The 13,687-nt window shown below is 40.3% G+C and overlaps 1 protein-coding gene across 1 annotated transcript in view; it reads right to left on the bottom strand.

The window, feature by feature from the left end:
- Slc4a4 (solute carrier family 4 member 4) overlaps positions 1-13,687 on the bottom strand; it is a 291,869-nt gene that overhangs the window by 189,013 nt on the left and 89,169 nt on the right. The window contains exon 4 of the mRNA XM_059274644.1: positions 5,503-5,663. Coding sequence (XP_059130627.1) covers positions 5,503-5,663 — 161 coding nt within the window. The remainder of the gene's footprint in view (positions 1-5,502; positions 5,664-13,687) is intronic.

Raw genomic sequence — 13,687 nt, 5'->3', positions numbered from 1 at the left:
ACATACACACACACACACACACACACACACACACACAGAAGCACACACGCATGCACGCACCAAATCTTCTAATAATAGAAAATAATCCTTCTTTCTCACATGCAAGCACATCTGCAGCATGCATTAAACCTGTGCATCTTATTCTAACCTCTGCCTCCACTCACAAAGACGCATCACAGAATCTGTATGAGGTGTGCAAGGCGAGGCATTTCACGGCATTATCTTCCTCTGAGGAAACTACTCCAGGTAGGGAAGTACACAAGGGAGCAAAATCTGCTCTTAGGCAAAAGTCTGACAGGAAAATCGGCGGGTGGTAGGACCACAGAGCATCCTAAGGAATCCTGCACTGAAGAGAAGGTACAGGTGTCCTAGGACCTTGCTGGCGCCTCTCTGCACTAGTATTGTCCGTCCATCTTCAAAGCAAACATTCGGCCTCACAGTCCACATCTAGAAGCCATCAATTTACAGAGTGGACAGCCAGCCACTTGTAAGCCACCAAGAGGCTAAATCAAGGCTTTTCCATCATTGGCCTGGCACAGAGGCCCTAAATGTGCAGAACGTGAACCACTTGGTAAGGGACTGGAGGAGGCAGGAAGTGTCTCTGGTGAGCGTTGGATTTGAAAGGGGCCTTCAGCTTCGGGCATTTTTAACCACACAAACCCCACTCAGTAAAAGCCTGAGAATGACCCTGGAAGTACAGTTAGCTCTCTGTTCCACAGTTAAGTCACTAAGTGCCTCCAGACACAACCCTCAACTTTCCCTGTAAGTCCCATTCCACGTGGAAAGTCCATTTACAGAAGAACCACAAAAATAGCAGACCCCAACGTATCTGCCGCAAGTGTTACCAAACTCTCCTTCTGATGCCAGGGCTGTGGATTACAGCGTTTCTTCTCTAGCCTTCGTGGCAAGGCTTCTCAATGCATGGGCATGCACAGCCAACCCTCTGCTACTAATGCTTGGGAATCATTAGTTAGACAGGTTAAAACAACTGGGTGGCTTACGCCCTTCATCAAGCATCCATAAAAAAATGGTCCACACAATAGGATCTCTTTAAGCATCCACTACAAAAACCTTTCAAAGGAAAGTGGGGGCAGTAACTCTCACAACTACACTGAAATTAAGAGTCTGGTTGCGCAGGTCCCACAGACACTACCAACTGGGAGAAGATGAGCCAAGTCTAGGTGATAACAATTGAAAGAGGCCTTGGGGAGCACCAAGTTCAGCTTGTCACACAGATGAGAAAGGGAGTAAAGAAATGACGCCCCCTCCCCATACAGACTCACTAGAGGAAGAACCCCTGCTAAAAGTGGAGTTGCCAGTGCCCCTCTGAGATCTTTCTCCATCGGACACAGTACTGTCCATATTTAAAAAGTAAGCCCAGCAGGCACACTGCACAGGCCTAGCATGACTGTGCAGGTCTAAAACCCCAGCGTTATAAGACAGACACAGACGGACCTTGTGAGCTCACTAGCCACTCAGCCTATCTGAGAAGGAGATCTTCAGGTTCAGTGAGGGAGCTTGTCTCAAGGCAATGAGACCAAGACTGAAGAAGAAGACACACGACCCTTAGTCTACACAAGTGCATGCACTCACATACTCACATGCTCACATGCAGCACACACACACATACACACACACACACACACACACACACACACACACACGATGATGTGCTATAATTCCATTTTATGTCCATAAACAGAGTTACATAGAAAAAATGTTGAGATGATACACAAAATTAGATTAGGAAATGTTTTACTTTTATGGTAAAATTAGAGGTTTTATTTTTATAGTAAAATTTTTATGAATTATTTTTAAATGAACATATATTAACCTTATGATTATAAAGAACAATAAATATAAATTTTAAAAGTATAAATGGTGGGGTTTTTTTAAAAAAAAAAAAGCAAGAAACATCAGGACTCACACATCTGCAGAGCTCAGGGTGCATGTATGTATGTATGTATGTATGTATGAGCTCCAAAAATAGAGCTATATTTTTCTCATCCATTTCACATTGTGCTAAATACCTAAAATGGATGACAGGTTTTTTTAACTTAAGAGTGGAAGAAAATTCCATGAACTTGACTTCATGTGTGAATGACACCCTTTAAATGGAGGATTTCAATGGTGATGCTAATAATAAATCTATCAAAATAATCCCTGAAAATTATGTCCTGTCTTCTGTAATGCTTCAAAGACAAATTTTTCTATTAAAATACAATAGGGATTCCACACACAGAGACACACACTCACACACAAAATTAAAAGCACAGAGAGGTCCCGAAAAGAATCAGAAATAAGCTGATCTCAATGTAAGAACACCGCCTGACCATAGCTCGTGCCCTGTCCAGCCTCATGCCATTGCCTATGACCTGCAGTGATCTTTCTCTCAGGGGCAGATGAGGAGGAGCAACAGTAAGACTACAAAGATGGCTGGAAATCATCCTACTATTTGTTGGGTATAATTACATTTGCTATTATTTCTTTTTTCTTCCCATTTTCTGAAGTAAAATTGGGCTATTGGGAAAAAATACAACACGAGATTTAGGAGCAAGTAACTATCAGTTGAGAATTATTGGCATATGCAACTCTACTTTATCCTCTGCTAGGAAAAGATTTTCCTAATAACAAAATAATCATTATAACTCTTCAAATTACTAAGCTGCCTTCCATCATTTAAAATGAAATAAAGGCTTTGCACTATTTATATTTGAGTCTCCATAGGTTTTTATTCTGTTGGAGGATTTTCATTTCTTTATTGAGTGACACTCTTTTAAGCAAGCTCTGCTTTCTCTTCTGCATTGCTGATCTTTTTTTCCTCCTTTCCTTTGCTCATGATGTGTGGTTTGCCTCTAAACTTTTTTTTTTTTTTTGTATTATCAGTGCCAAAATGCTATCACTGGCACTCTGCCTCCTTGCCCCAGGGACTGTGAAGTAAACATATTAGAGAGTGATGATACCTCAAAGTGACCTAGTGGTGTCTAATTTTAACATGAAATGACAGTGTTTAAAGGAAATGCATAGAGGTTAGAAAAGAGTCTGAAGCCAATAATAAAAAGTTATGGGATATTAAGCAAGAACATCAAATGCTCAATTAATCTTCTTTAAATATAGTAGATGTCAGATCTTCTCTTTTTGGTCACTGGGTAAAAAGGGTCTGAATGAATGTGGGACTCTGTCTTCTGCTATGGACGCAGAGTCAAGGAGGTGCTAGAGCCCAGACACTCTTTTTTTTTTTTTTTTTTTTTTTGGTTTTTTTGAGACAGGGTTTTTCTCTGTAGCTTTGCGCCTTTCCTGGAACTCACTTGGTAGTCCAGGCTGGCCTCAAACTCACAGAGATCCGCCTGGCTCTGCCTCCCGAGTGCTGGGATTAAAGGCGTGCGCCACCACCGCCCGGCGCACCCAGACACTCTTTAAGGCAGTTCAGTCTGGAGCTGGAAATCACAAAGACAGCTTTGCAGAAAAGTTCAGCTGTGCAGAAAAAGAAACTCATCACCCTGTTGATCGTCTCCAAGGCCAGCAAAAAATATATAAATAAATAAACAAACAAATGGATTAATAAATAAATGAATGAATGAATTTTCTACTATTTCCATCTCTTCAGTCCATACTCTCTGGAATTTTTCCTTCTGCTCATGAAATGCCCAAGCATCTATCTGCCAGATTCAAATCAGACTTCAAGTAGTAGTCTAGTACATGACACGTAGGAAAATCTAGATAGCTAATTACATTGGGGGACAGTATGAACCCAGGGTGTCTGGTGACCTTACTTAATTCACCTAACACTCTGAAAGGTCCACTGTGATGGTCAAATGTGACACAGTCTAGAGTCACCTGGGATGGGCACCTCTAGCAGGGACTCCCTAGATTATGTTAGCCTGTAGAGAGACACGTCTGTAGGAGACAGTTTCTATTACATTCGCTGATGTGGCAAGTCCCAGCCTAAAAGCAGACAGCACCATTCAGTGGATTTGGGTCCAGGACTAGACAAGAAAAAGGCAAGCTGAGCACAAGCACGCATGTATCCATCTCCATTCCTAAAGATGGATGTAATGTGAGCAGTTCTCCAAAGCTGCTGCCTTTGTGACTTTCCAGCCATGATGGACTACAGCCTAGAATCACGAGAAAGTAAACCTTTCTCCCCTAAGTCGCTTTAATCAGGGTATTTTATCATAGCATCAGGAAGGGGACTTGGCTTTCACAGTACTATGAGGAAACCAAGTCAGCAAGGACGGCGAGTAACATGTTTCGAACATGATCATCCGTGCTAGCCAAGGAAGACTTTAAAAAGCAGCCCACTGTAATCCCAGCATTCCTGCTGTGAAATCACTCAGTATCACACAGAATAAATATGTAACGCCTTCCAGAGATTTTTTTTTTCATAGAGAGCAAAACATACGCTCAGTGGAAGGAATAAATGGCAAAATTTCACGCAGAGAAACTCCACAAGCTCTGGTGGTAAGAATGATAATCTGTGCCAAAGTAACCTGACTTAGTCACCAGCCCATAAGGTCCTGCTGGCATCCTGCCCCACAACATTTCTCTACACACAGCTAAATGACTTGACATCCACCTTCCATCACAACAGCCAAGGAAGTAGAGGATTTTCATTCCTCCGTAAGATATAAGCTCTGTTTTGAAGATAGCAAAAATGAGGTGCAGAAAATCTCAGTGAAACATCTCAGGTCAAAGAGTTCTAAAAACCTAGTGTCCAGAGAGCCAATTAAGATAGGAGGGTGAGAGCGTTCTTTTTTCCAGAATACTAATCTAGGGTGAGGTAATGGCTCAGTAAGCAAGTTATTGTCATATAAGGATAAGAGCCTGAGTTCAATACTCAGAACCCATGTTTAAAAAAAAAATCAAGCAGAATGGCATGTGTGTATAATACCAGTCCTGGAGAGGTAGAGACAGGTGGGTTACTGTGGCTCACTGGCCAACCTGCCTAGTCTACTCAGAGAGCTCAGCCCAAGGAGAGATACTGTCTCAAAAAACAAGGGTTGGCTCCTGAGAAATGAAACCAAGGTTTACCTCTGGCCTACACATACATGCATGTACCTCTGGCCTACATATACATGCATGCACAAAAGTACACACAGCCACCCATCCACATGTATGCATATGAACTCACAAACACATATGTATATACAAAAAATGTTAATTACGCTAGTAATTAAAAAATTATTATGTTTATGTGTATTGAACATGATCTTAATTGTAATAAAAAAAATGGAGGATAAAAGAAAAGCACAAAGTAGAAGACTGGCAAATAATCTGAAAGAAACTATTCTAAAATAGTAACAATAACCATAACCAGAGACGGGCATTATTTCTTAATGCTATTTTTCTTAATATTTGTCAAAATTTTCATAAAGCACTCACTTCATGCCACAGAACTCTAAGAACACGTTACAGAGAATATTCAACCCTGCTTACCCTAGTAGACATCTGCATGAAAGAACATTCCTGAACAGTAAGAAGAGCCGGAAATGGCATACTTACCCACCAGCTGTGGGAGAGAAGATGCCTCCCGGTCAAGCATGATGGATCCTTTCTCCATACACGTCCTCAGCTCGAACAAACTGTGCAGGGACAGCGTGGCCACATGGGGTTTGCTCCATCGTTCCCCACCCTGCTCCACTTTTTCTTCAAACTTAATCCACCTAGGAAGATGTGATGAGTAAGACAGTTAAAAGAAACGCAACCTTCCCTGAAGGTAATACCAACCCCTGCCCATGCCCCAGACCAGCACTTGCATAATGTCCCCTCTGGTGCAGTCTTAGTAGTCTTTATTGTATCATCAACACTGTCATCTTCAGGAACACATCATCCCAAGAGCACTCCTTCTCTTAAGAAAAACTGGACCAAAAGAATTCGAAGCACCCCCCCACCCCCATGTAACCATGAAATCCCTAGGAATGGTTATATATGTGATTTTTAGATGAGAAAAACATATGTCTCAAAATTCTCCATGTAGGTCCATCCTGTAATTATAAAGCTAACACCACTATGGATAGTCTGTCATGAACTTACAAGGTAGGTTTGTGTAAGATGGAGGAGCAGCAATGAACTGATTCTCATCTCAAATGGAAAATGCCCAGTTGTTGATGCTTAACGAGGACTAGGCTTTGTCATGTCTTTGTTTGATGTCCCTGTCTCAGCTGGCATATGTCACTCTCACTAGGAAGCTAATTGTGATTTTTACCCTTGAAGGCAGGCTCCCCATGTTTAAAATGAGCAAGCCCAGCGGACCACAAACTCACTGTGATGATAATACATCCTCCAGTAACCTTTGCATCAGGACAAACAGCCCTCATCCACAGCTTCTGCTTTCTAAGACATGTAGACATTTTGAAAACAGAGAAAGCAAAGGCATTTGTTTTTAAGTTTGAGGGGAAAAAAAGAACACATTTGGAAGCCTTTATAATACATGTATCATATCACACAGACTCTCCTAAGCAGCTAAAGGAATCAGATGCCTCACTATGGCTATCACCAACATTCTTCCGCCTTTCCCATCAAACCTCTGAACGATGTCATGGTAATGACGGGGTTAAATTTTGTTTCCCTACGTTTTTCACCCAGGGGTTTAATGATTGAAAAACATTTTCCTAGAACAAGCTAAACACTCACCTAACTCACTGCAGATGAGAACAAAGGGCAGGGTGAGAGGAAGCTCTTCAGAAGGTATTATTTATAGAACTCCTGTCAACCCCCAGGGAGGAGACAAAACTCACTAAGAGGACCATGAGTGAAACACATCAAGAGATCAACCACAGTGTTGAAGAAGAGTTTAGGATTTTTATCACACCCAACACCTATCTGACTCAGAAGTGTTTGACCATATCCCTCCACACTCCTCCTACAAGATCCTTCCTCAAGGCCAGGCAACCCCTACATGTCAATGGTAACTTCTGTCTCCAACCTCTCAGTCATTAGAGTCTCCTTTACTGTGTATATTAAATCCACCTAAAACATCCATGTTCACCTTTCTACCTCTAGAGTTTAAAAGTCCTCAGGATTGGTCAGCTCTAAACATATGAAGATGTGAGCAAAGCTAAGTGGACTCGGTAGGATTCACATATACAGAAAAAGGTCATGAAGTTGAGAAGGAGTAAGGGAGATACTGGAAGAGTTGGAAGCAGGAAAGGGAGGGGTAGAAATGATGTAAATATAGTACTTGGGTATGAAATTCTCAAAATAATAAAAAAAAACTTAAAAACAGTTTAAAATCCAGCAACACCACCAAAGAGATCTAAATCTTCAAAACTGGACCCAGTTTATTTCTATAGAAGTAGTTGAAACACATTTCAAAACAGAATGAGAAACATCCATTATGCCCCTCCCCAAGTGTGTTATGTGTTTGAAGTGACATATTCTTCCTCTTTGGTTGGAATTATTTTCAGAGAAACAGAAGGTGCTAGGGGAAAAATGACAATTTTACATCACATATTTACAGTATTTTATGGCTATAACCAAAATAATAATAAGCAATTAAAGTAACTGGGTTACTTCAAAAAAATCCTATGATTATTATGATGCTGTTAACGTTGAGTAACATCTTTTCCTGCTTGCTCACTTAATCTTTCAACATGCTGTGATAGTTGTTATATGAACCATGTTATTGTATGTGTCTTAATTCTTAGCTTAAGATCAATATTGACAAGGTAGAAGTGTCCACAGTATATGCATCAGGTCAGTGCTACCCAGAAATATGCCATCTGCAGGAAACAGTGAGTGCATATTTTGTACTCCTCAGCGTATTCTCACTAGCCGAGAGACTCTTTGATCACAGAATCTAAACCCATGATAAATGACAGGCATCAACTAGAAACTGTGCTGTGTGATGTTTCAAACGGGCTTCATTTCCCCCTTATCTTTCCTAACTGAGTTCTCACCCATCCATTGCTATCAATCTGCATTGCTGACCTTGTCCCCCGCAAGAGAACTAAGCACGACTTGTCAATGGCTGTGGCTGTTTTCCGCCACTACCCTTGATAGAGCCTGAGTGTTGAGTTCTTTAAAATGCCTATGTTGAAATCTTGGAGATTTTTGTTTGTTCATTTATTTGGGTGTGGTGTGGTGTGGTATGGTGTGGTGTGGCATCTGAATCCTCTAAAGTTTTTACCTTGGGCTGATGAAATGGCTCAGCCAGCAGAAGTACTTGCTATGCTATACTGACAACTTGAACTTGATGCCCTGGAACCCTTGGTTGCAGGAGAAAACCAACTCACAAAAATTATCCCGATTCCACATACACCATGACACACACACACACACACACACACACACACACACACACACACAATATAAATAAGTAAATAAATAAATACTTTAATTATATGTTGAAATTTGGGGGATTTGGTTGTCAGGGTGGTTGCTGTTGTTGGGTTGGGTTTTTGAGACATTCTGACTATAGTCCAGGCTAGCCTTAACTCATAGCAACCATCCTGCCTCAGTCTCCCAAGTGCTAGTAGGATTACAGATAGAGCCACCACCCCCAGTTTTATATGCTGAAATTCTAGTGCCCTGGGTAGGGCCTTTTGCATCTAGAATGTGCCATCAAGAGCACATAGGCCCTATCACACACCAAATCTGCAAAGTCCTAATCTTAGGCTTCACACACTCCAGAACAATGAGGAATAAGTTTCTAATATGCATAAGATATTTAGTCTATGGTATTCTGCCACTACAGCCTGAACAGACAATCCTCAATTAACTGAGCACAATAACATTAATAAGCCTTTCAAAAAGGAACAAGCTTCGCTGGCTCTCCTATGGCCTGTCCTTTATTTACTCCTCTCTGCAGCTTATACTGCAGGTAACTGACTGACTCAAAGCAGAAAACAGAGTAAGTTCTGCAAGGGCAATGAGAAACCACAAATTCCAACTAGGCTGGACTTTCTGAAGAGCACCACTCCTCTCAACGAATCACACCAACCCTGCAGGTCAAGATTACCATTGAGGAAAGGATGTGAAGACTTGCAACTAGCCCACTGTTTACGCTTCTATTCCTAAGGGACATATACCATCTCGTGGCTCATTTTAGCATCTATTTCACATCAGCTTCCATAAATACTGAATGCTGTGATGATGGCACATCACATAGCTAACAGCATACGGGAACTGGTGTAAAGCCTATCAAATGAATCTACTGCTCTAATTGCTCAAGGGATGGTCATACCAATTTGACCATTTAAATGGACTGTAGATAGCTTCATCCCAGAAAGCGTTCATGCTCGGTCTATCCGCCTCACACATCAAGGACAAACTTGAAAAACAAAGAGCCAACACTCCTCAATTCAAATCAACATCCATTAAAAAGAAGGCTAAGGCAGAGAGACCAAAGTTCAGACTATCGGAGCACCAGAGATTTTGCAAAGGTGCTTTAGACCCATGTAATTATGTTTTTAAAAAACAGACACTTTCACCGTGGCATGTGCTGAAAGCCACCATCCACCCTCCACAATCACTATGAATAGCCACACAGTTGTAATGGATTTCTAGCTTTTTTTTTCCTCTTGTTTCAGTACGTGACACGCTACAGGAAAATTAATTTTAGACGTTGGCTTTTTAAATGCATGCAATTACAAAACTGTTGTACCCTTGGAGGAGCAGTTTATGAGGTGAATTTTATTTATTCCAAGGTCTTAGAAGAATAATGATAAAGTACTCTTCAGTTTAATATACTTTGAGTGGCTGCCAACCAAAAAGCATTTCACTCGTTTGTTGAAGAAACAGAAGGCCCATTGGGAATCACTGAATTTTGCAACTTTCCAATCATATGATTAAATATAATTAAGTAAAGACAAGACCTCTAACTTTAAAACCTGCCAGTTTCATAGTGGAAAATCCTCATGACCTTTGCACTAGAATATAACCCAACTGTGTAAAACTACTGATATAATCATAATGAATTTCTTGCTAATTAAAAAATGCTTCATCATACATAAAAGAAGCCAATGCTAGTATGTACCTGGGATAAATGCTATTTTAAGGAGAATTCATAAATTTCTAGATCGATTGTGGAAAGTATTGCATATAATTATCTATATGTAATGACATCTAATTACATAGGTAATTGGATTCCCCAAATCATCTTCTTCTTAAAGAAAAAAATAAATTCGGTCCAACGAGGAATTTCCCAGAGTCATCTGCTATAGAAAGTCAAAGAATTGTGGGTTAGGGAGATGGCAAACTCACAGTGTAAGGTGTATGCTGCTGTTCTGTGGCCATGACCTTAAAAGAGGTTCCCCAGAGGTGAGCTGGGTCAGCATGCCCAAAAGAAACACAAATAAACACTAGTTTGCGTTGTGTTCCTGGACATGACACACCGATGCCCTTTTCCTCTGTTGGCTAATGTTTCTGAGAACTTGTGATGGGTTTTTTTTTTGACGAGGTTTGGCAATGCAGATTGGATTACACAGACTGTGTGATCTTTAACATATGCTCATGCCATACTGGTGATGTTCAGCACTGGCCATTGAAAACTCACTGAGGACAAACTGAAAATGAAGAATCACTTTGGAAGCGCTAATCCTAACTCAAATGAAGAAGTGGAAGAAGAAAGAAAAGTCCATCCTGTCCTCATGACTTTGGGCTATCATCAAAGCAAGACTAGAAGCTATTCCTTAATCAGTCTAATTTTGCACCTATGGACTGATTCTAATGGGATCCTGATTTGTTTTGATTTCTGTTCTGTTTTATTTTGTTTTGTGACAGGCTCTCATTTATTCCAGGCTGGCCTCAAACTCATCATGTAGACGGTTCTCTTGACTTCACCCCTTCAGTATTAGGATTATAGTCATGGACCACTAAGCCCAGTTTACTTTAATGGATTTTTAAGGAGGAATACAGGCTTCTTCACCATTTCAAGTGATTCCATCTTAATTGCTGTAGTAGTACTCAATATTACTTTTTTCTAATGACCACACACTCCGAAAGAACACTTTAAAAAGACTAACATTGTATCTCCATCCATCAAACATACTTTTCAAGTATGAGAAGTGTATCCTTTGCACAGTCTTCAGCTTGTGCACTATTTTGAAAAAGCCACTGAAAATTTCAAAGTTCTACCTTACCTTCTAGGAAAGACAAAATGGGGGAGGGGAGGAAGGGAAAAGGAAGACAACGGAGCTGACTGCCACTTTAAATCCCACATTAGTAAAGGCTTCTCTTGCTGTTAATAACTACTCTACTTTCTCAGACTCAAAAAGGCCATCTTCTCTATTACTGAAAAAAAAACTGTCATTATTTGAGGAACAGAACCAACCTAAAATTCCTAAAGTGGGACTCAAATCACAATAATGCTGAAACTTGCCATAGAATATTCTTAGTTAAATAAAATCATTAGCCAACTGAAAAGTACAAAATCTTAACGAAAAAAAAAGTAATGACATCTGTTCTGTGGTATATAGGCCCACACCAGAAACTACATCGAGTTTGAAAAGTCTAGAGAGTTAGCTCTCTTTGAAACAAAACTGTCTGCCAGGCATCAGTGCTTGGTGGGGTGCATGTTACTCAGCAGTGTTTAGTGCGTGTGAGACACTGGGTTCCCAGCACCCTACCACACACAGCCCAAACAAAATCTCTATCAACTGGAATTTTCAGGGGAAAGAAAAAAAAGTGTCAAACATATTTGTTAGCCAGAAAAAAAAATAATCCAAGCCACATCATCACATATGAAATGACTGTCTTCTAGGCACTTAAATTTTATTCATCTGGGAGGTCTGAGGCCATTTAATAGGGGGTTGGAAATTTTTCTTGTGACTGGAAAACGCACATCACAAATGGAAGTCAAACATCACTACAAAAGCATTCTGACGCAGTGTATGTCACAAGAAGTACAGATTACTGGCAATCTAAATATTCCCAGAAGCATAATCACTGCCAAACCTCTCCACAGAACTCAGATGGGACAGCACACTGAGAACCAAGATTTCATTTCTCTACACATTCATCTATCACACCCTGATCCTTGAGTATGGCTGTGCAGCAGATAGTTCTAGGCATAAGGAACAGGGTGCTGAACAAGGTAAGTGAAATCCCTGCCCTCTCAGAGATTTAGCTATATCAGGAAGACATAATAACAAGATAGATAATACACTAAATAGTAAGAAGTACAAAGGTCAAAAACATAATAGAGGACTTGGGATAGGTGTTATAGGTGAACGTTTTCAGCTCAAAAGTCGGGTAATATATGAGTAACAACCTGAAGGAGGTAAGCAAGTGAATCGTGTAGAGAACTGAGGGGTGCATGGGTACAAAGAGGTGGTAAGTACAGAGTCCCTCAAAGAGAAGTACAATTGGCCACTGGGGCTCTGGTAGGCTTAACTAGAGGAAAAGAGATGGAAGGCTATTCAAGCAACTCAGGGTAGATAGTTTATGAACAAAAAAAAGGCAGGTATAAGAAGACCAACTAATTGAAGGGTTTTGCAGAGCCAGAAATAGGCCTGAAGCAGTGTTGAACAGGAAATGTGGTGAGATGCTGAAATACCTGAGTATTTCAGAGGGTGAAATCAAATTTGCCAATTGATCAGAAAACAAGTGTAAGTAAGGTAGGAGACGAGGAAGATTCTGGTGTTCTGGCTGAAGTATCCAAAAGAATGAAGTTATGTATTGAGATGGAGAAACCTGTAGGAGGAGCAGGTCTCGATGTATTAATGATATGACTGCTAATATCCCTTCAATTACTCAATGCCAATTAAATAAGGAAGGAAGCCTAGAGATATAAATGCAGATGCCATCAGCATACTGACAAAATAGCTTGAAATGTGAAGCACAGGACCTCTCCTGAGCTTTAGCATTGATGTGCTGGGTACCTTGAGTCTGTCAGACCACAGCAGAAAGAGATGATAACTATTATGCTCAAAACACTTATTTTCTATTAAAATACAACTATATACAAGTATGGAAATGTCATAATGAACACTATTAATTTATATGTTAACGAAAAAAAGGATAGTCATTTTTAGAGCAATTGGTTCTCCACTAGTCAAATATTCAACACATATTTATGAGCAAACCAGGTATTTCAAGGCTGTGGGAATACTATAGTAAGAAGGACAGGGCGATCTCTGACTTTGAATGAATTTATGTAATAAGGAAAGCAATATCAGAAATGCAATTAGAAATAATCATAATGATCCCTAAACAGGATAAATTATCCAAAGTTTTCTCCTGGACACCCTTCCTCTACAGAAGTATCGTTTCTCTAGGATTGCATTACCAAAAGGAACATAACTTGCCTAAAACATACTTTAAAGATAGTAAAGAAAGTAAGGCCATCTTGGTCTTTAGAATCCCATATGACCAAGCATCATAACTCAATCCTGTAATCTCAGTACTGAATAGACTGAAGCACGAGAATCACCATGAGTTCAAGGCCAGCCTGGGCCACAGAATGACACCTGACATCCTCCCGGGACCAAAATAAATCAAAAATGGAAATATCGTAACCATTTCATTCAACACTGAGTTGTCTACACAATGAAATGTCATTTCATAACCTTGCTGAGACCAGCGGACATGTAAATTAATGGGTAGCCAACGTTTGACAAGAAACAAAAAACAAAGCCAGCCCTGTGTTCTTGTCAATGATAACTATTAACAAATATTTCAACAGGAAAAGAAGAATCAAAGGAGCCATTAGAGGTACTGCTGACTAAACCCACATACGCGTTAGGAA

This window comes from Peromyscus eremicus, chromosome 10, assembly GCF_949786415.1.
Source record: "Peromyscus eremicus chromosome 10, PerEre_H2_v1, whole genome shotgun sequence".
Classification (NCBI taxonomy): Eukaryota; Metazoa; Chordata; class Mammalia; order Rodentia; family Cricetidae; genus Peromyscus; species Peromyscus eremicus.
The sequence above is the reverse complement of the archived record's forward strand: the minus strand, read 5'-3'. Positions and strand labels throughout refer to the sequence as shown.